General features: G+C 45.1%; 1 protein-coding gene across 1 annotated transcript in view; it reads right to left on the bottom strand.

Moving 5' to 3' along the window:
* Positions 1 to 2905: 2905 nt before the first annotated feature.
* The window catches only part of LOC109925350 (E3 ubiquitin-protein ligase TRIM39-like), a 35606-nt gene continuing 15228 nt past the window's right edge, over positions 2906 to 23283 (bottom strand). The window contains 7 exon segments of the mRNA XM_048616672.1: positions 2906 to 3456; positions 12005 to 12120; positions 13249 to 13271; positions 14882 to 15057; positions 15060 to 15111; positions 15204 to 15299; positions 15388 to 15613. Coding sequence (XP_048472629.1) covers positions 2906 to 3456; positions 12005 to 12120; positions 13249 to 13271; positions 14882 to 15057; positions 15060 to 15111; positions 15204 to 15299; positions 15388 to 15613 — 1240 coding nt within the window.

Here is a 23283-nt window from a genome sequence, read left to right as displayed (position 1 = left end):
CACATTTTCATCACAATTGCATTTGCGTTCTCATTTTACTGCATTTTTCTGTTCAGATAACAATCTAATCTTCATTAGACAGCCCTGATGCAAAGGCCGTGGGTTCCAAAACCTATTGTCTCAATGTTAAAGAAAGGTTTTTCCTCCTTTTTTGATTCTCCTCCTCATCACTTTAAGTCTATCTCTTCTGTTTATAGACACTTCTGTCGACACAAACAGTTACTCACTCTTTCTCCTTTCTGTCCAGACTCCTGATAATTTTGAACAAATCTTGCAAATCTTGTCAGAATTTTCTCTTCCCTCAGGAGAATAACGCACCCTCTCCAACCTATGCTCTGAACTGCAGACTCTGATTCCCAAAACCTTGCTTTCTGAAACATTCCAACCTTCCCAAAGTGCACAGTCCAGAATTGGATAAAACACTCTAGCAGAGATCAGCAAAATGTTTTGTAAAATATCTTCATTGCTTTGCTCCTTTTGTGCATTATTCAATTTAAAGAAAACGCTAATATCAACAAAAGGGGAAATTCTGAAGCAAGTGGATGATCATACAGACTTCACCGAAAATGTATACAAGTCATTGAAGGTGTTTGGTCATTGTGATAAATAGCTCAGAACCAACCTGCACCACTTCACATTGCCCTGGATTAAATTACAGATGTTAAGTCAGTTCATTCCATGTCCTTTGGGTGTCCGTGTCTGTTCTCCTTCCTGTTTAAACAACGCTGATTGAAATGGCGTCTGTATCATTCAAAATTTGGGCACGTATACTTATATTCAAGTCACTAATATATACCAGAAAATGAGTGCTTCTGGAACTGACTCATCGGGAACATCACTGTAAAACTCATGCCATCTGAAAATACACAATGATTGTCACCCAGTCGAATTCATCTTCATGATGTCACTGCCATTTCGTAGAACCCCTACAGTGTAGAAACAGGCCAGTCAGCCTAACAGTCCACACCGATACTCCAAAGATTATTCCACCTAGACTTGTAACGCTGTATCCTCATGGTTAATCCGCTTAACCAATACTTCCTGGACGCTATGGGCAATTTAGCATGGCCAATCCAACTAACCTGTACATCGTTAGACTGTGGAAGGAGACCGGAGCACCCAGAGAAAACCCACACAGACACGGGGAGAATAGGCAAACTCCATGCAGACAGTCGCCTAAGACTGGAATTAAACCCAGGCCCCTGGTGCTCTGAGGCAGCAGTGCTGACCACTGAGCCACAGTGCCACCCCAAGTTCAGTCCATGGGCTTCAATTTTACTTCTAATTCTTTCATTTGACAATTTTTCAAATGCCTTCCAAGCCCAAAGTCACAACGCCACCCACCCCCCAATCCTAACTGTGTCTTCACTGGAAAGCTCAGTTAATTTGATTAAACATGACTTGCTTTTATCCTTCAAATTTCCAACCACCGAGGTTAATCACACTAGCCTGTTTCAGTGGATTTATGTTTACACTTTATCAACAAGCTGAAACATTTACAATATCACAACATTACAACTTTCTGACATCTAATTAAATTTGAATTTGATGAATGCTTGACTGTAAAAAACAATATTGCAGAACAGCAGGGGTAAAGTCATTGGACTGGGATCAGCTGAATACTCTATCCATGTGCCTCGACAGCCTCAAGGACTGAAATAGGTGGACGTTCCCACTGTCCGCCTCATGACCTTTCACACGAAGACTATGCCTGGAGTTCCAGAGTAAACTTGACAACATTTCCAGGCAAGCAACACACCATTGACTCCAAAGATAGACTCTTAAAATAATCCAGATGCGTTTGGGATGGGAGATGTAAGGATAGATGATCTGGAGAAATTTCCAAAACAAAACAAAAAATAAGTTTATGTTCTGATTCTTGATGTTATTGATGAAGGATTTTTTAAAAGAAACCTTGCTTTCGTTCCAGGGAGTCTCAGCTGTTGTTTTGATTGAACAAGTTATTGTCAAATTTTATCCTGCACACTCATGTAAATTATAACTGCATAAGTATCGACCCAGTCTGAACGGGGTACATGCACAGAGTGTTAGAGTAATGATTTCCGTAAAACAGACATTTACATTATGGTGATGTAGGGATAATTTCACTGATTTACATGAAGACGAGAGAGCAATAAATGAGGGATGAATGATAACTGACCTACACACAAAAGTGTACATGTTGATTTGCCTTTAAAATGGTTAATTGTGATCTGATCATCGCATACACAACCAATCAGCTGACTCAATACTTTCTAATCTGAAACGTTTTCAAATTAGCATTTATACCTATCTCTCACCATGTGGATTGTCAATAGTCCCATTCCCGTTCTAATGTACAATAAGGCCACGTTGACAGAAGAGTTTCCTTCCCTTCAAATTTATGACAGAGTAGTGACATTCTGGATGATATTTAAGAGACCAGAACAAAAGAAGTCCAAATTCTCAGTGTTCTTAAATCGTCGCGGGAGATGCATTACTGCAACATGGTGAGAGTCGGAACAAAATCAGTCTGACATTTTTAATCCGACTGATTGAAAGACTCCACTGAGCAGAATCTGAGAAACTCAGAAAAAAAATCTCCAACACCGTCGTGTAGCCCCGCCTCCCGCCTGTGGGGCAACATTACAGGCAGGAAGGTCTCCGGGTTCTTGCAGCTCACAGCTCATTCTACCCAGTAATTCCCTCCTTACAGTTGAGATTCAATTTGTTTCTTCTCTCCTTCTCCTTCTTTCGCCCAGCGCTACAGAGCTCCTTGCTGATCTTTCAGTTCCCAGTCCTGATACAGGGTTTGTTCCCAGAATGTTAACCTGGCTTCTCTCTCCCTCTGTGACTGAGACCGACCCCCATCAGTTTACAGCTGGCAGGAGGCAGGGGCACCGGGTGAAATTATGGGATGGATCTGTCAGTGCCCTTTAATCCCGCAGATTGTCAGCGGGGCGGAGTTTTTCCCATCAATATTCCGTCCAGGACTGAAGATGGGAAAGATCCTTTCAGTGAAAATGTGGGTGAAAGTGTAAAGATGGGACATGGTGTCCGCATTGTAAAATGACACCTCTCCACCTTCATAGTCCAGGAAAACTCCGATCTTCCGGGGATTCACACTCAGGGGGAGGTGTGTCCGTGAGGGTGAGGTGGCGGCAAAATAATCATTTCTGGGCAATAGCCTCACAATCCAGAAACCAGTCTCCGTGTACAGGAAGATTTTCCCCTTCCTCTCCACTGACTCTCGGGCCACTCCCAGAATCCATTCAGTCTTCTCCTCCACCTCCACCTCCCAGTAATGTCTCCCTGATGTGAATCCCTCTGATCCCAAGACACATTGCCAGGGATCAAATCTCTTCGGGAAGTCAGGAAGCATCTGCCGTTTGTCTCCGAGTCTCACACTGGTCCGGTCTTCAGACGGGATGAGCCGGGGATGCGCTGAGTTCGGATCCAGAGTCAGAGATGCTGGAGCTGGGGGAGAGATCATATAACACCGTCAGTGAGAAAGGCCAGATAGAGTGAGGACAGCAGGTAATGAAGAGTAAAGCAATCGAGATATGTGGGTGTGGAGGGGAGAAAGGGAGAGTCCGAAAACGGATGTTTGAACGAGGGGAGGGCCAGGGAAAGGGGACTAAGTGAGGGAGAGTGAAGTGAGTGATAAGAATGAGAAGGACGGGTGGGTAAGTCAGGTGGCTGTGAAAGTAGAAGCGAGGGAGGGGAGGTGAGAGGGCTCGTTTGGAGGAAAGTGAATGAGGAAATGAAATGGATGGAAAGAGCAGATGGAGGACAGAGGGAGGGGGGTTAGAGAGAGCGAGGGAGAGCGAGGAGATGTGGTATAGAATGAAGGGACAAGGAGAAGGGATAGAGAGTGGAGAGTGAGGAGGGGTCGTAGAGAGGAGGGGAGAACAAAGGGGCGGCATGAGAGAGAGAGATATGGGGAATGAGGGGGAGCTCAGACTGGAGAGTGAGCAATGGGAGGGTTGAGTGCTCAGGTGAGAGTGAGAAGCGGGGAGAAGATGGCAGATTGTAAGTGCAGCATCATCTGGAGAGCCAAGTGGCGTGGGGAGAAGAAGGGGATATTGAGGGGATGCGAAGTGTAATGGAAGTGGCAAGGGGGAGTGTGCTGAGGGTAAACTGAAGCAGAATGTGGGGGGACATCCAGGGGCAGTGAGTGCAGCAGAAGCGGAGGGAGAAGAAGCACTGGTGGGGAAGGGAGACCGAGATTGAGGAAGGAGGAAGGGAGTGTGGGACAGCATAGGGAGAGCACGAGAGAGTGAGGGAACATTGATGGAGTGGAGTGATTAGAGAGTGCAAGCAACCAGCGTGTAAGTGGGAGGTTGAGTGACAATGAGAATGGATTAGGGAGTGAATTGGAACTGGAGACTAAAGTGGACTGGAGGCTCAGGTGGGGTAGATTGAAAAGTGAAGGTAGCCCAATGAAAGAACGGTGAGGGCGTACTGTAGTGAACAACTAATAGGAATGGATAAATCTGGGAAATGTGAAGTGGCTGGAGTGGGCTGGAGATGGGTGTCATGGTGGCTCAGTGGTTAGCACTGCTGCCTCACAGCGCCAGGGACCCGGGTTTGATTCCAGCCTCAGACGACTGTCTGTGTGGAGTTTGCATATTCTCCCCGTGTCTGCGTGGGTTTCCTCCCACAGTCCAAAGATGTGCAGGATAGGTGGATTGGCTATGCTAAATTGCCCATAGTTCCCAGGGATGTTTAGGTTGGGTGGGTTAGGCATGGGAAATACAGGTGTAGGCGAATTGGTCTGGGTGGAATGGCCTTCAGAGGGGCGGTGAGGACTTGTTGGGCCGAATGGTTTGTTTCCATACTGTAGGGATTCTATGAAATGGGAAATTGAGGCATTAGGGACATTAGGCGACAGGTACAAGCCAAGATGAGAAGGAGGTCATGAGGAAGAATGACTGGGATGGGAAGATGAGCTCAAGGGGACAGTGAATGACAGGGAGGACTGAGCCAAGAGGAAGTGCAGAGAGAGCAAGATGGGACTGAGGAAGCAGTAATGGGGTGTGGATGGGGCGAACAGAAGGGGACAGAGTGAGTGTTCAAAGGTAAGGAGTAGAGAGTGAGCATAAATGAAAGACCAAGAGCAAGAGCAGGAGAGAGTGAGGTAGGATAGCAGGAGGAAGTGAGGACTGTACAGTGAGGCACATGGGGGAATTTTTGGGAGGGATACTCAGGGGATGTTGGGAGACAGAAGTGGAGAGGATGAGAGGGATAGAGTTTGCAGGGTGAGAGAATGGTGGGATCGAGCATAACATGAGTGAGGTGAGGGAAAAGGAGTCTTCACAAGGAAACATTTTATAAACACTAAGCATTACTTAAACAGAGAAAGGTTTTAAAGTGGATACTTAGCTCGGGTTGTGGACACTTTGGTTGGTTGGCTCGCCGAGCTGGTTCCATGTTCCGTGGACGTTTCATTACCCTGCTGGGTAACATCATCAGTGCAGCCTCCGAATGAAGTGCTGTTGTATTTTTCTGCCTGTTATTTAAACTCTGGATTCTGCTGAGTTGGATTACCTCACTTCCAGTTTTCCTTCACAATGTATATGGGGTCCAGCTCCGTGTGTTTATTAATGGCTTTCATAGTAGGGAATCAGCCTTTTAGGAATTCCCGTGCTTGTCTCTGCCTGGCCTGTCCCAGGATCCTGGTGTTGTCCCAGTCGAATCGGTGGTTTACCTTATCCATGTGGATGGAGATGAGCGAGAATTGGTCGTGTCTTTTTGTTGCCAGTTGATGTTGGTGAATCCTTGTGGTTAACTTCCGTCTTGATTGTCCAATGTAATGTTTGTCTCTGCAGGGAATCTTGTATATGACATTGTCCTGTCCGTAGTGGGTCTTTGGTTTGGGTGAAAGCCATCAATAGACACATAGAGCTAGACCCCATTTACACTCTATTGCCAAGGAAAACCGGAAGTGAGGTAATCCAACTCAAAGGACACCAGAGTTTAAATAACAGGCGGGAAAACACAACAGTGCTTCATGGGAGGCTGCACTGAACCAGCTCGGCGAGCCAACCAGCCACAACATTAAACAGAGAAAAACTGCAAAAATGTGAGGTGCAGAGTGATCTAGTGCATGAGTTAGAAAATGTTAGTATGGAGGAACAATGAGTAATTAAGAATGTTAATGAGATGCTATCCTTTATCACGAGATAAATTGAATATAAAAGTAAGAACATTATCCTTTAGTTGCAGAGAGAATCGGTGAGTCCACTTCTTGAATCATAAGCTAAAAGGAAAGTGACGTTGCTATAGACTTAGAAGCTGCCCTCTGTTCCGAGAGAGAGAGGGGGGTTGTGGGGGGGGGGGGGGGGGGGGGGAGAGAGAGAAGGCTGGTGGTAAATTTAATGAATTAGTTGAAGGGCGAGATTGAGAAGGCAGGACCTTCACTCCGTAGGAATTAAACCCGCACTGTTGTTGTCACTTTGTATCACAAACAAACACAAACAACCAAATGAACTAACCAGTCTATACAGCCGTATACTAGTACAGCACCAAATCTTGTTGTTTAACTTGCTCTCTGGCCCTGGAACCACCCTCCTCCTCGTGCCACTCCTGCTCCCATTCTAACTACACCACAAAGTCCACTGTTAAGGAGCTGCTAGGGATGACACATAAGCTGAACCATTGCTTTGCAAAGGCACACTGTAGAAGAAGGTGCTCGATGGTCTCTTCTTTACTGCAGTCACATTGTGGGCAGAGATTGTAAGGTGAAATTCTGTGTGACCAGGAGCGATTCCACTGGGCAGGGTCCTGTTCATCAGCAGTAAATTTTTGTCTTAGTGCTGGTTTGAAATTTCTGGAGATGAGACATTCTGCCAAATGCCTTTGACAGCCTCTCAGGGAACGATCTGACAGGCTCAGCCATCTACTTTTCCTTCAAAGCCTTGAGCAAGCAATGTAACAACCACTATCCAATGGAATGTGGTCACAGGAATATTCCTCTATACTCCTCTCTTGAGGGATTGATGCTACAACTGAGTAGAGAATTCCATATCATTATGATTAGACCTATCCCTGCAACACAAGGGCAGGTAGAATCTCAGCACATAGTCCTGACCTTTGGAACGTGCCTGTCTGCAACATTTGATCGAGGATGTTTCTTTGCACTGGAAGAGCAACAGGTTTGGGGCATACCAGAGACACGCTAGTGTTTGTGTACTGATGTAACCAAACACAAAGTGGTCACCAGAGACTCCTCAGTGTCTCCACGTCTCACATCTGTCATAATCAATAATCTTGCTAATGGGTATGATTGTCCCCCACGGAAATTCTGCGTCACTTCTCATGGGTTTTGTGAATCCCTGCGTGACTGATGAGCCTGATCCGAGAGCTGGATCTCCTACCATTTATCTGGCAGGTGTTTCTGGGAGCTGGAATTGCTTCTTGGCTTTGAGATCACAGTCTTATCTTTCTCCGGTTCCTTTTCCAAAATTCTTTTTGCTGTTGTCTCAACGAATTATATTCCTTCTCACAGGAAGTTCCACCACATCAATTTCTTCTGACTGGGGATCTACTACACATTATCATCCATGTTGCATTTATTGAGGGATGCCTTGAGGGCGTCTTTGAAATGCTTCCTTTGTCCTCCTTTGATTTAGTTATCTTCCTTGAGTTGAGTGAAGAAGATTTACTTTGGCATTGAGAAAGTAGGCATCCTCAGCACGTAGGAGTTGGTTTCATAGATTCGATGCTGTTGCTATTGACTGCTACAATGACACTGATGTTAGTTCGCCTGTTCTTCCAGCTGATGTGGAGAATTTGTCTTAAACAGCATTGAAGGTACTTCTCCAGGCCACTGAGATGGTGTCCATACCTAGTCCAATTCCAGACCATGTGCAAGAGATTAAAAGATAACTGCCTCATACAAAAGGATTTTAATGGCAGAACGGATGTCATGGTCATTGAAGGATCACAACCTTAAGCACCAGAAGGTGACGACAATTGTACAATGTATTCCTGTCGAAAGGGTTCACTTTTGATGTCCAAACAAAGCAAACAATTTTTTGGATGATTGCCACTGTAGAGGAGTGAGGTCTGAACCAGACCTGCTCCAGGTACAGCAACAGGGAACGAACCTCACACACGATGATCAGCTCCTGACCTACAACAGAGTTGCAGCCTCACTCTCTCATTCACAGTTCATATTTGAACATGGCTACACTTTCCTTCATTATTTGGTTGCACGCCCTGGCCTCCCAAACACCTTCAGGTGGTCTAGGCTCACAGTGACAAGACAAACAATGAGTCAACTTGGTCGCATTCCCAAAAAATGTTTGCCTTGATTTACTTTGGCAAAATGGGGTAGAGAGTGCAGACCTGCCAGATGTCAGAGTTGTTTGGAAAGGTTTCAGATTCCCACCAAGCAATTAAAACTGTGACGCTGATGTTAGTGTAGGACATTTAGATCTAATTTCAATGCCCTCTCCAAATCCCATTTCGGTGAGCATATACATTATGTTGGTGTGCAATATTCTGTCAAAGACTTTCTACTGGTCTATGCTAATGATAATGCAGGGTCTCCACCTCAGACATATGGGTGATTGTATCCCAGAGCCGTGGAAGTCTATCAGAGATCTTCCTGCTGGATGCAGCATAGGAACTGAAGCAAATCTGCATTAGTAGAGAAGTGCTTTTTAAGAAGCTGATGGGATTGAAGGCTGATAAATCCCCAGGCTCCAATAATCTACATTCCAGAGTAATTAAGGAAGTAGCTGTCAAAATAATAGGTGTATCGCTGGTCTCCTTTCAAGGTTCTTTAGACACTGAAACATTTTCTATGGGTTGAAAGGGAGCTGTTGTAACTCCACTATTTAAAAAGGAAGGCAGAGAGAAGACATGAAATTGTAGATGATTAAGTCTGACATAGGAATGGGGAAGATGTTAAAGTACATTGTCAAGAATTTTATACAATTTGTTTCTACAAATAAATAAAATGAAAATGAATGGCTAAGGTAAACATTGACCCTTCAGGGGATGAGAAGGGGGATTTAATAATGGGAAAAGAGGAAATATTCGAGGTATTTTGTGTTGGTCTTCACAGTGGAGGACACAAATAAAATGCCAGTAATTGATGACAAGGAGACTAAGGTAAGTGAGGACCTAGAAACAATCATTATCACAGAAAAGGTAGTGTTGGGCAAGCTAATGGAGCTGAATGTAGGCAGGTCTCCTGGCCCTGACGGAGTGCATCCCAAAGTGCTAAAAAAGATGGTGAGAGAAATAGTAAATGTGTTCATGGTAAGTTTCCAAACTTCGCTGAACTCTGGGGCAGTTCCAGCAGATTGGAAAACAGCAAATAGACGCCACTGTTTAAAAAAGGAGGTAGACAAAATATGAGGAATTACACGCTGGTTAGCTTAACTTCGTGGGGAAAATGCTTGAATCTATCATCAAGGAAGAAATAGCAAGACACCTGGAGAGAAATTGTCCCATGGGGCAGACACAGCATGGGTTCAAGAAGGGCAGGTTATGTTTAACTAATTTACTGGAATTCTATGAAGACATTATGAGCGAGGTGGACAATGGTGACTCAGTAGATGTGGTGTATCTAGATTTCCAAAAGGTATTCGGCAAGGTGCCATGTAAAAGGCTGCTGCATAAGATAAAGGTGCATGACGTTACCAGCAATGTATTAGCATGGATAGAGGATTGGTTAACTAACAGGAAGCAAAGAGTGGGGATAAATGAGTGCTATTGTGGTTGACAATCAGTACGAGAGGTGTGCCTCAGGGATTCATGTTTGGACTGTCATTGTTTGCAATTTACATAGATGATTTGGAGTTAGGGACCAAGTGCAGTTTGTCAAAGTTTTTGGATGACACTATGATGAGTGGTAGAGCAAAGTGTGCAGAAATCTCTGAAACTTTGCAGAGGGATATAAATAGTTTGAGTGGGCAAAGGTCTGGCAGATGGAGTACAATGTTGATAAATGTGAAGTCATCTATTTTGGTAGGAATAACAATAAAAAGGACTATTATTTGAATGGTTAAAAAAATTGCAGCATGCTTCTGTGCAGAGGGACCTGGATGTCCTTCTGCATGAGTTGCAGAAGGTTGCGGGTACAACAGGTAATTAAGAAGGCAAATGGAATTTTGTTCTTCATTGCTAGAGGGATTGAGTTTAAAAGCAGGGAGGTTATGTTGCAGCTGTATTGAGTGCTGTTGAGGCAACACCTCGAGTACTGCGTGCAGTTTGGTCTCCTTACTTGAGAAAGGATGTACTGGCAGTGGACAGCGTATAGAGGAGATTCACTAGGTTGATTTCAGAGTTGAGAGGTTTGACTTATAAGGAGAGACTGAGTAAACTGGATTTATATTCATTGGAATCTAGAAGAATGAAGAGGGCTCTTATAGAAACATATAAAACAATGAAGGGAATAGATAAGATAGGAGTACGGAGGTTGTTTCCTCTGGTGGGTGAAACTAGAACAAGAGGGAATAGCCTCAAAATTAAGGGCAGCAGATTTAGTACTGAATTGAGGACGAACTTCTTCACCCAAAGGGTTGTGAATCTGTGGAATTCCCTGCCCAGTGAAGTAGTTGAGGCTTCCTCATTGAATATTTTAAAAACTAAGTTAGTTAGTTATTTTGAACAGTAAAGGAATTAAGGGTTATGGTGAGAGGATAGGCAAGTGGCGCTGAGGCCATGAAAAGATCAGCTATGATCTTATCGAATGGCAGAGCAGGCTTGAAGGTCGAGATGGCCTACTACTTCTCTTGGTTTTTATGCTCTTATTTTCTTATACCAGAACACTGAGATAGCAGTTAAAAAATCTGACATAGTCAGCAAGGATTTAAAAAAAAAAGCAAATCATGCTTGGTAATCTACTGAAATGTTTTGAGGATGTAACGAGTAAAGTTGATCCGAGGGAGTAAGTGGATATGGTTTATTTGGACATTCAGAAGATTTTTGACAAACTCCCACATAAGAGATAATGTGTTACTGTAAAATGCCTGGGACTGGGGTTAGTATATTGAGATGGATAGAATTTTTTTTTTGCAAACAGGAAACTAAGAGTAGGAAAAATGGGTCTTTTTGTTTTCTGAATGCCAGGCAGTGATTAGTGGAGTCCCACAGTTATTAACTTTGGGAACCCAGTTATTCACAGTATATGTGCATGATTTATATGAGGGAACTATATGTAATATCTGCAAATTTTCAGATGACATAAAGCTGGTTGGACAGGTGAGCTGTGACGAGGAAGCAAAGATGTTGCTGTGTGATTTGGACAGGCTGAGTGAGTGGGAAAATACATGGCAGATGGAGTATAATGTGGATAAATGTGTGGTTATCCACTTTAGTCGCAAATATAAGAAGGCAGATTATTATTTGAATGGCTGTAAAAATAGAGATGGGACTGTTCAGTGAGACAGTAAGATTTGAGTACAGGATAAAGGATGCCTTGCTACAGTTAGGCAGGATGTTGATGATGCTACACCTGGAGCATTGCTGCAGTTTTTATCTCCTTATCGGAGAAAGGATGTCAATGATATAGAGGGAGTGCAGTGCAGGTTTACCAAATTGATTGCTGGGATGACAGGACTGACATTCTGGAGAGATTTAATCCGTTAGGATTTTATTCAAAGAAGTTTAGTAGAATGATCAAAATAATTTTGAGCCATCAGTGGGTTTATTTTTTGATCAGTCAGATCACTCCAAATATCAGTTTCACTGTTTTCAATCTGTGCTATCGCCATTTATAATGTAAGTTTAAAATTGTCTCTAAAACTTGTTGTCGAATCAATGATCGTGTTCGACCTATAAGTGTTTATCTGTCTCCTGTTTACATCCCTGAACACTTCAGTTCGATCATCACACAGCATCCGTTATCTTGTGCAGACTCAGTTTCAGCAGCCCATCCTCTCAACGAAACCGTCTCATTTCCCCCAAGCAGATTATCTGCCTGCTCACACTGGCTCCCTGGCATTGGAGTCCCTTTATTCCCTTCACAAAAGTATTTATCACGAGGAAAATTAATACGCATGTTTACCTGGGTGAATGGTGTGTATCATTTCTCTCCAGAGTATGTACTCTAAAGGGCCAGTATACTTTCTGGTAGGCAGAGAGGCATCAGCAGCTGAGAGCATGAGCTCATACTCACTAATCCTGTAAATATTAAACAATTAAAAATACAACTCTTTTTGTTAGAATATTTATAAAATGATGGAAAAGATTTCAATGTTATTCAGCTATGAATAAATGTGGTAGAAAGTGAAATGTTAATTTTATTGTTACATCTGAACCAAACAAGAAGTGAAACTGCAAAATCAATTTGTTGGAAACATCCAGATCAAGAAATACGGTCTAAACCTGATAACAGATTAGCTATTAAATCACCACACACCACAGGGAATGATAAACATTTCCCCTGTACATTTGTTGCATTATAAACAGAGTTTGTGGAACAAAGACAAAGACTGAAAACATCTAAAAACTTCATGTCGAAATGTGTAATACGTGGGTCCCACAATCCTCCGACAATCCCGCTCCTCCGTTTCCGGCCTCTCGAAGAGCTCTGATTTTATTGTCTCCACCATGGAAAGTTGGACCTTCAGCTGCCTAGACACTCACATCTGGAATTTCCTCCCTGAACTTTTCCATCTCTCTATTTCTCTTTACTCGTTTAAGATGCCCAGAAACCTGCATCAATCGTTGTTGTTAATAGTTCGGTGTCCCTTTCATTTTACTTTCTAAATCTCCAGTGAAACACCTCGAGACATTGTGTTATGTAAAATGTCCTCTTGAAACAGAGATAATTGGTGTGATGAAAAGGTTACAGACCAAGGTTGTATTTTAAAAATACATCCCCTTCTACCTTTAAATTCTGACTGCCTTGGGTTGGTCGGGAGCTATGAAGGGACAGGGGTGGTCATTCCCTGGAAACATGGGCCCTGTGTCTCTCTGAGGGTAGGGGGAAGGGCACAGTCACACAAAAAGCCCGAATCAGGTCAGCGACCACTTACAGCCGGAGAACCAATTTGTATTATTCACAGGCATCTTGACATTGATTACAACATGGTAGAACACTTTATAAATTCCAATCCTGTTTCAAACCTGCAAAAGCTTCTTGTTATATAAAAAGAAACACTGATGTGTGAACGAGAAACTGAGTTACCAACGCCCGATAAACGACCCTTCAATCCGGCGACAATAACTAAGAAAATAAATCCATAATAACCCGTCACTGAGTTATTGAGCAAACTGCGCAGAGTTTCAGTAAAGAGCATGTCCTACCTTCTCTTCCGACAAGCTGCCTCCTGAAAGAAATGAATCACAAATAGTGAGGATTACTAACAGATTTCAGGAGGAGACAGACAAGCTGCTGAAATGAGCAGACACAACACGGACGTGTAAAGTGATACATTTTAGAAAGAAGGTTGAGGAGAGGGTGAAGTAACCTGGAACTGACCATCAACCGAGGATTCCCCAGCTCCGTTGTCGACAGGGCCCTCAACCAGGTCCGACCCATCTCCCACACTTCCGACCTCAACCCTTCTCTTCCCTCTCGCAACAGCGATAAGGTTCCCCTTATCCTCACCTACCATCCCACCAGCATCCACATCTAGAAGATCATCAGACGCCATTTCCGCCACCTCCAGCAAGATGCCACCACCACAGACATATTCCCATCTCCTCCCTTGTACGCCTTCCGCAGGGATCGTTCCCTCCGGGACACCCTGGTCCACACTTCCTTCACTCCCAACACCTCCTCACAGCCCTACGGCACCTTCCCCTGTAACCGGCGAAGGTGCAACACCTGCCCATTTACCTCCTCCATCCCAAGTATCCAAGGGCCCAAACATACGTTCCAGGTGAAGCAACACTTCACCTGCACTTTCCAGAATCTAGTCTCCTGCATTCGCTGCTCACAATGTGGTCTCCTCGACATAGGGGAAACGAAACGTAGACTTGGCGACCACTTCGCAGAACATCTACGTTCTGCTTGCAAAAGACCCTGAACTACCTGTTGCCTGCCACTTCAACGTACCACCCTGCTCCCTGACCAACATCTCTGTTTCTGGCTTGCTGCAGTGTTCCAGCCAAGCCCAACGCAAGCTGAAGGAACAACACCTCATTTTCCGCTTGGGGACCCTACAGCCCTCCGGACTCAATGTTGAGTTCAATAATTTTAGGGCCTAAACTCTCCCATGTCCCAGGCCCCCACCCCACACACCAGGCCTTGTTGCCACATAGCCTGCCATTATACACCCCCTGTTAGTCACTAACAGTCCCCATTAACAACTATTCACCCTCCCAGCCTGATCGTTAGCAACTCCTTTGTCTGTCCAAATGTCTTTCTCTCTCTTTGGGCTCTGTCCGATCATTTACTCCCTACCCCACCCACTTCCCTATTTTCTGCATATAAACTGACATTTTCCCAGCCACCGTCAGTTCTGAGGAAGGGCCAACGGACCCGAAACGCTAACTCTGTTTTCTCCTTCACAGATGCTGCCAGACCTGCTGAGCTTTTCCAGCAACTTTTTTTTGTTCCTGACCATCAGTCCCGCTCACAGGCACAGTGCCTCTCACACTGTTGCTCTACCAGACACACGTACCCGGTCTCTATCTGGAAGTGTCACGGAACTACAATGGGAGTTCCAGGATATAATTCAATTTTGGGAACACGGAATTGACAAGCAATTGTCAACATCACAACACATTCCCGGCAAGTTGCTGGTATTTTCGAAATTCTGCAGGCAGTGTCTCTGCGATTAATTCAGAGGCAATACCGGAAACGACCCGCCAAAAAAGCAGTTTAATTTTATTCCTCTGTTTTAGAAACTGCTTTATTAGCATAAGAATTAGAAGTATTCTTTTTGTGTTCGGCTGAAATTTCTATGATCTAACCCGTAATATATTCCCTCACCTTCAGAAATATCAGCTCGTCTTTTTGTTGCATCTGTTTCTGCAACTCTGAGAGTTTCTCCTCAATAGAATTTAACTTCTCCTGAATCTCTCGAAGGGTTTTCTCCATTCGCTCTAGAATGCTCTCCTCTTCTTCCCTGAGATCTCTGAGTAAGCTCTGCTCTTTCTCAGTGAGCATCGCATTTTAGTGAACTCGGATGTGATGGGGGTCTGCAGACTGCTCGCCTGTTCCTGGCAAATGAAATGTAGAGCATCATTAATGTCCCGCGATAAAGGGATCAAAACTAACCGAAATCCCAGAAAATCAGCATGGGAGATTTCACCTTAACTTCGGAAAACTTCTGTTTCTCTTTCTGTTCGGTTTCTTGAAACACCAATTTCTCCTCTTTGAGAGAATCTAAGGAAGATTGCAGCTGATTCTGGGATTGGAAGAGAAATTATATAATTAAAATTGTAGCCGGTGAAATGATTCCAAAACTCAGAGTTTATAAAATTATCATCTTTTACCTTGTAGATTTCAACAGCTTCTTTAATCGGGATGAAGCGGTGATCTCTGTGTTCCCGCGAATCTCTACAAATCAAACAGATCAATTCCTTGTCAGTTTCACAAAACAGCTTCAGATCTTCCTGATGTATCTCACAGTGACGTTTACTTTCCTTCTCTTTCGGATTCAGCTTTAATTTTCGAGCTTTCTCGACCAGATTCGCTAAGGCCCAATTTACTCGGAGGTTTCTTTCCGTAAACAGGGTTAGAACGCAAAGTGGGAGACAGAGTTGAACTCTGGCTGTTAGGTTGAAAGTCCATGGTATGTTAAGATTGCGGAGGGACGGGGAGAGATAAGACGTAGAAATGTGCGGTGAGGGAGCTTCCTTTGAACTTTGCTGCAGACTGAACTCACTGCCGATTACAAACTTTCAGGTGAAACGCTGTTTTAAATCGAGATCCATAACCTAAATTGTGTGAATGATTGCAGTTGTTCAACCGCCAATGCAAAGAATTATAAACGTCCATTGGATGTTGAGATGATGGATACAGAGGCAGCCTTTCAGGGGATTTGATCTGCGATATTCTTGCATTCATATCGCGTTTTTCACAATAACAGGATTTACCAAAGCACTTTAAAGACCATTCAGCCTTTCTGAAATGTACTCACTGTTGTGAGTCCTTATCCTCAACCCCAGTAACGAAACCAGCGACCAGAACAACTGGTTTATCCCCTCTCAGTTCCGTACGGCAGGGTCCGTCTGGATTATTGTTCAGTTCTCGAGGCCCTGACCTGCTCAGAGGGAAGAGCGCTCCGACTGATCCACAACTGACAAACCTCCCACTGGATCCGAGGCAGTTTCCCACCTGTTTCCAGAATGCCCTTTCCAGAGGTAGTCTGGAGGGATGAGGCAATGCATGTGTTGTGTTCCATGGACCCTTCCCAATGACACTAGCTCAGAAGGAAAGAAAATCAACTGATCGTAAAAGGTCTTGGAATAGCATTTTTATTCCGATATTAAGAGGAATTTCATTCCAGAGCGTGATGAAAATGTGGAATCCGCTGTCAAAGGGAACGGTTCTCTTGGAGAATACACTGGATTTAAGCAGCAACCATGTGGAGGACGTCGGATTGAGGACAAGTGATTGTTCTGGCTGGGAAATTGGCTGAGCGACAGAAGATATTGTTCGTATTAACCTGTTTTGTTCTCAGTTTCTGATCTCCTGTGGCCTCTGGCTCTACTGTGTTCTTGACACAATGCCCAAGCTTCGGTACATTAACTTTGCTTTCTTCTCACAGATGCTGCCGGGCTTGCTGAGTTTCTCCAGCAATTTCTGTTTTTGTTTCTCATTCCTTTAGATGTGAGGTAATTCTTTATTCATTCAGACGATGAGGGCATCGCTGGCTAGGCCAGCATTTATTACCCATCTCTAATTGCCCAGAGGGCAGTTAAGAGTCAACCCTATTGCTGTGGATCTGGAGTCACATGTAGGCCGGACCAGGTAAGGATGGCAGTTTCCTTCCCTAAAGGACATTAGTGAACCAGATGGGTTTTTCTTCTGACCATCGGCAATGAATTCATGGTCATAATTAATCCAGAGATTTATTGAATTCAAATTCCACCATCTGACCTGAACCCAGATCCCCAGAATGTGTAGGACAGACCGGGTAAGTACTGCAGATTATCTTTCAAACTGAAAAAGATTCGATTATTGAAGCAGCGTTTTGTTCGAGATGTGTTTAATTCATTGCTACCAGGCTAGGATGTGAACGCAGCTTTTCAAATGGTACCCCCTGATTATTGTCTAAAGATAACTATTTACTGTTAAGGTCCATAGTACCACATTCCGCGTACATCAGAAACATCCTCCATTCATCGTCCATTTGAAGCCATATTAAATGATCACATTTCATTCTCCTAAATTCCGAGGAACAGAGGTTTGGTCTACTCAATCACCGCTTCGAGAACAATCCCCACCAGAGATTAATCTAGTGAATCTTTGTTACACTCACTCTGAGGCAGGGCTGCCCTTCCTCAGGTAAGGAGATCAAAGTGGGTCACAGTGCCACAGGCGTTGTCTCATTGTACAATTGCAGTCAAAATTGTTTGCCCTCATTTTACAATTTTTTTACAAAACAAATAAACGCAGATGTCACCAGTGAGCTCCTTACAAAAGGTTTAGTGTCTTAATTTACATTAGCTGGATATCACGGCATTCGTGATCAATTTCCAAACGTTATCTGCCCTTCTAATTCCCTGACAAGATTAAATCAATATTGGTTTATGTCGGATAATTCAGAGTAAGCCGAACACTCCAGCATTTACCACACTTTGCACATTAACTGAGAATTAAAATATTTCCCAGAAAGATGTTGATATTGATTTCGCTGTTTCTAGTTAACGTTTCTCAGTGATAGTCATCAAAACATAAACTCAAATAATGAGAATGAAAGAAGTCGATTTTGGAATATGTGACTGTGATCTGATAAACAAGAATCACAACCTGGTCCACACGAAAGGAAATCATTCGGCACATCGAACTGTTTTGAAAGAGACTTTTTACTGCAACGCGGAGATGTTGTCAGCAGGTGGCAGCGGTATACAGTCTAACCACGAAAGACTTGAGATCATAAATCGCCCAAATGACCCCAGAAATAAACACCACTCGAAATAAATTACTCACAGGTACGGGAGACTCCGTGATGCAGGAAACATAGCAGCACTTTTAGAGGCAGCTGGATAATGAGATGAATGACGTTTAATCTCTGAAAAACGGTCACTGGACCTGGGCGAGGCCTGTTCGGGAATACTTGTGCCCAGTTATGGTTGTCCAGTTATAGGAAGGATATTATTAAGCTGAGATGGGTCAGAAGAGATTTACCAGGATGTTGCCGGGTATGGAAGGTTTGAGTTATAACGAAAAGTTGGATAGGCTGGGAGGGACTTCTTTCACTGAAGTGTAGTAGGTTGAGAGGCGACCTGACAGAAGATTATAAAATAATGAGAGGTGTAGATAGTTGATGGTTGTTGTCTTTTCCATAAAATGGGGAATTTCAAGACCAGGGGAGAGGTTTAAAAAAAGACATGAGGCATTTTATTTTTTTACACAGAGGATAGTTTGTGTGTGGAGTGAACTTCCAAGGCAAGTGGTGGATGCGGGTACAATTACAACGTTTAAAAACATTTGGATGGGTACATGAATAGGAAAGGTTTGGAGGGACATGGGCCAGGGCCTGGCAGGTGGAGCTAGCTTAGTTTGGGATTATGTTCGGCAAAGATAGGTTGGGCCGAAGGGTCTGTTTCCGTGCTGTATGACTCTATGAAACGTTAACTCTGCTTTTTTTTTCTGCAGATGCTGCCAGACCTGCTGAGTTTCCCCAGCAATTTACGCGTTTTTTTTTCTGATTTCCAGCATCCGCAGTTCTTTGGGGTTTTTTTGACGGTGAATCTCTGTTGAGTTGTGAGGATTGAGTTAGGATGTTGCACAGACACCGGGAGAACTCCCCTCCTCCTCTTTACCGGGGTGTGAAACACTGGCTGGAGGGAGATACGGCCTTGGATTAATACCTCATTGGATGGAACGAGCGGGCTGAGAGGAGAGAGGGACAGGAGAGGGCTATTCAGCCCCTTGAATCTCTTCTTCCTTTTTATTGGAGAGTGGGTGATCTTTATCTGTGCTCCATTTCTTCGCCTCAGATCCGTGTCAACATTACAGGCAGATATGTCCCTGGGTTCCTGCAGCTCACAGCTCATTCTACCCAGTAAGTCGCTCTCTCTACAATTGAGCTTCTATTTGTTCCTTCCCTCCGCTCGCCCCCCACATACCACCCCCCAACCCCCCGCCTCTTTCTTTCTTCCAGCCCTACAGAGCTCCTTGCAGATCTTCAGTTCCCAGTTCCAATACAGGGTTTATTCCTGGAAATGTTAACCTGGCCTCTCTTTCCACTGTGACTGAGACTGACCCCCCAACAGTTTACAGCTGGCAGGAAACAGGGGGACAGGGTGAAATTACGGGATGGATCTGCCAGTGCTCTTTAATCCCGCAGATTGTCAGTAAAGCGGAATTTTTCTCATGGGCGTTCCATCTGGGATTGAAGATGGGATAGATCCTCTCAGTGAAAGTGTGGGTGAAAGTGACGAGATGAGACATGTTGTCCGCATTGTAAAATGATACCTGTCCATCCTCATAGTCCAGGAAAACCCCGATCTTCCGGGGGTTCACACTAGGGGAGAGAAGGTCTCTGATGGGGATGTGGTGGCAAAATAGTTAATTCTAGCACTCAACACCACAATCCAGAATCGGGTCTCCGGGCACATTCTGATTCCCCCTTTCCTCTCCACAGACTCGCAGACTACTCCCAGAATCCATCGACTCTTCTGCCTCACCTCCACCTCCCATTTTGTCTCCCTGCAGTGAGTCCCTCCTATCCCAGAACACATTCCCTGGAATCAAATCTCTCCAGGGAGTCAAGGAGCGGCTGATCTGTGTCTATGAGTTTCACACTGGTCCAGTCCTCAGACAGGATGAGCCGGGGATGCACTGTGTTTGGATCCAAAGTCAGAGAGGCTGGAGCTGGGGGAGAGATCGAATAACACTGTCATCGAAAGAGAGGGAGAGAGAGGCCAGGGAGACTGAGGGGAGTTGGTGGTGAGGGATTGATCAACGGAGGGGGGAATGTGTGTTAATGGGAGATAAGGTGAGTCCATAAAATAGAAGCTTGAGGGATGGAGGGTCAGGGAATCAAGAGTGAGTGATAGAGAATGTAGTGAGTGATGAGAGGGGACGAATGTGGAGGAGGAATGGGTAGGGTGGCGGACTGAGGAGGGAGCAATGAGGGAGTGGAGGTGAGAGGGCTCACTTGGAGGGGGTGGGGTAATGAAGTGTACGGGAAGACAGATGGAGGAGAGTGAGGGGGAGGAGGAAGGGGAGTGAGGAGATGTCAGATAGAGGGGACGGGTGGGGAGAAGGGAGAGAGCGTGGAGAATGAGGAGGGTTAGGGGAGAGAGGAGGGGGAAGCAAAGGGGCAGTATGACAGAGAGAGTCGTGTGGAAAATACGGGGATCTCAGAGGTGGGGTGAGCAATGAGAGGGTTGCATGCTCGGGTGAGAGCGATTGGAGGAGGTAATAAAAAGGGGAGAGGAGACAGTAGGTTGAGGAGTGCTCCATTATCTGGAGAGCTGGGAGCACTGGGGAGAAGAAGGGAGAATTGAGGGGATGGGAATTGTGATAGTAGTAGCTAGGAGGAGTGGGATAAGGAGGGTAAACTGAAGCAGAAGGTGAGGGGAGAGCGAGGACAGAGAGTGTGGCAGAAGTTAGAAGTCAGATGACACCAGGTTATAGTCCAACAGGTTTTGTTTGGAATCATAGTTTTGGTGAGTTCGCCTGATGAAGGGGCAGCGCTTTGAAAACTTGTGATCTCAAATAATCCTGTTGGACTATAACCTGGTGTTGTCTGACATCTGACCTTGTCCACCACAGTCCAACATCAGCATCTCCATATAGTGGCAGATGTGGAGGGAGAACAAGCACTAGGGGGTGGGGACGGAGAGCACGTTTGGAGACAGCAAGGGTGTTTGGGACAACATAGGGGAGTGTCAGATGGTGCGGTCCAGGTGGGGGAGGGGAGAGTGATCAGCAGAGTGAGGGGTATGGGAGAGGTGGCGGGAGAGCAAAGGAGCTAGTGAGAGTGAATGATGTGTACAGGGCAGGGGAGGGCAGCCTGAGGGAGAGGTGGGAGACAAAGGGAGAAGGATGAGGCATGGACTGGAAGGGGAGATGGCTTGGCCTAGGAAGAAGATATGAATTGGGAAGGGAAAGTGTCTAGGAGGGCGATGGTGATGAATGGAGGAAGGGAGTGTGAAATGAAGGGAGAATGAGAGGAGGGTAAAGTATTGGGAAAGAGAGAACAAGGCGGCATCGATAACAAAATGAATGAAACATAAGCGTGAGGGGAAAGGGAGAGTGGAGGAGGGGAGCTTGGGGGTGAGAGTAAGTGGAAGGTGGGTGACTGCATGAAGAAGGGGAGAGTGAGGCGATATGAGTGGGTAGGAATGGGGATGGTGAGGGAAGGCAGGAGCGATGGGCAGCAAGGGAGTGGGAAAATTGAAGGAGGGGTAGAACATGATTGCAAGTGTAAGGGAGTGTTTAGGGAAGCAGGAGGGGGGCATGATGGAGAGAGGAAAGAAATGAGAGGGATTTTAAACTTCAGGACAGGTAATGGGAGAGTGAAGAGCTGGCAGAAGTGATGCAAGAGAGAATAGATGGGGAAGAGTATTGGTGGATTTTGAACAGTGGGGATGGGGAATGAAGGGACAGTGTGAGTTTGCGATGGGATCCAACATTAATAATGTCCAACACTGTCCCTTAAGTTTGATACCTGCTTTCCCCAGGATGTGGGCCAGTGGGATCATTACCGGTGAGTTATCAGGGCCTCTCTCTGAGCTCTGGTGCAGCAGATAGCAGGAGGCGCCATTAGGACCAGGGCAGATCTTGTGACTGTGTCCCTCCTTGCCCATTCTCACAGTTTTGCTCCGAATACCCAATTCTCACAGGTTCACCCCTTCCCTCACCAACCGGGCACACAGTGTGACCAACCCCGTCCATGGGGAAATATCCCTCAGTCCTTTTGACCAGAGTTGCTCACTCTGAGAGGAGGCATCAGGAAAAAAGAGCAGATAGAGGAAAGCAGGAAAGGAAGGAAGAGGGAAAAGCAGAGATCACAGGTGTAATGTGGCGTGAAGGTAAGGGGGAAAGATAAACTGTAACAGATGGTGAATAGAAAAGATTTAGGGAAATGGAGCAGTGAGATTGAAGGGAAGAAAACAGGGCAACAGAGATAGGGAGCTCAGGATGGGAGAGGGTGGGATAGTGAGTAAGAGGAGTAAGAGAGGGGGCGAGTGACAATCTTAAAGGGAGGGCTTTTTTTGAGAGAGTGGGAGAGAAGAGAGATTATGCAAGATGGGACGGAAAGAAAGTAGGAGAGCAAGTAGAGTCAGAGAATGAGGGCAAAGGGGTGAGGGAAAGTATGTGGGAGAGCAGGATTAAGGAGGGGGAAGAGATGCAAGGAGTAGAAGAGACAGCAGAGGACAGGAAAAGAGTGAGTAGAGGGAGTGGGGACGAGATGAAAGGAGACTTTGGAGGAGACGGAACAGAGATGATGATTCTGGGAGAGAGTGAGTGGTGAGAGAATGAGAGGACAGCAAGTAGGTGGGTATTAACATTCTCTTTCAGCAGCATGTACATGATGTGATATTCCCTCTGGGCAGTTGCCAGATGTTACTGCATAGGCTGAATACAATCCAACCGGACACAATGCATTTTGTAATACAGAATAAAATGAGAGGGATTCTGTTGAGGAGAAAGCGAGCTTCTGGAAGAGAGGGAGGGGAGCGAAGGGACCAGGTTGCAGTGAACGAGGATCATTGTGTCCCCCAGCAGCAGAGAGGTGGACTGTGAGTCTGAGAGGTACAGTGCTGCCCCTCACTCTTCCATATTGAAAACAGGAAAATCAATGAGGTCAAGTTTTCACTGCCACCCATGTCCAGAAATCCAAGGGTTCAGGGCTTAAGTGTCAGGACATCCCAATTTCTGGAGAGAGACCAGAAACAGCTCAAATGTTAGCGGACGAAGTGGGGGTGGTGGCAACATTTTGTTTTTGAGACTGCCCTGGTCCTTTCAATGTTCTTGACATAACCAAAAGCTTGCCTTTAATCATGGAAGACTGTATCATAGACAGACGTCAGTCAGCCCATCACCTGTGTGCTCACTCACTTTAATGGGACACGTCATTTCATCTTTTTGAAGGCAACTCATGATGGGCAACAAACCCTGCCTGAGCCAGTAACACCCACATTCCACATTCCCAACATTCTGTGCTCTAACAGGGTTAAAAATCCAATTGGTGTAGTTCAAACTAG

The sequence above is a fragment of the Rhincodon typus genome, chromosome 35 (assembly GCF_021869965.1).
Source record: "Rhincodon typus isolate 14 chromosome 35, sRhiTyp1.1, whole genome shotgun sequence".
In the NCBI taxonomy this organism is placed as follows: domain Eukaryota; kingdom Metazoa; phylum Chordata; class Chondrichthyes; order Orectolobiformes; family Rhincodontidae; genus Rhincodon; species Rhincodon typus.
The sequence above is the reverse complement of the archived record's forward strand: the minus strand, read 5'-3'. Positions and strand labels throughout refer to the sequence as shown.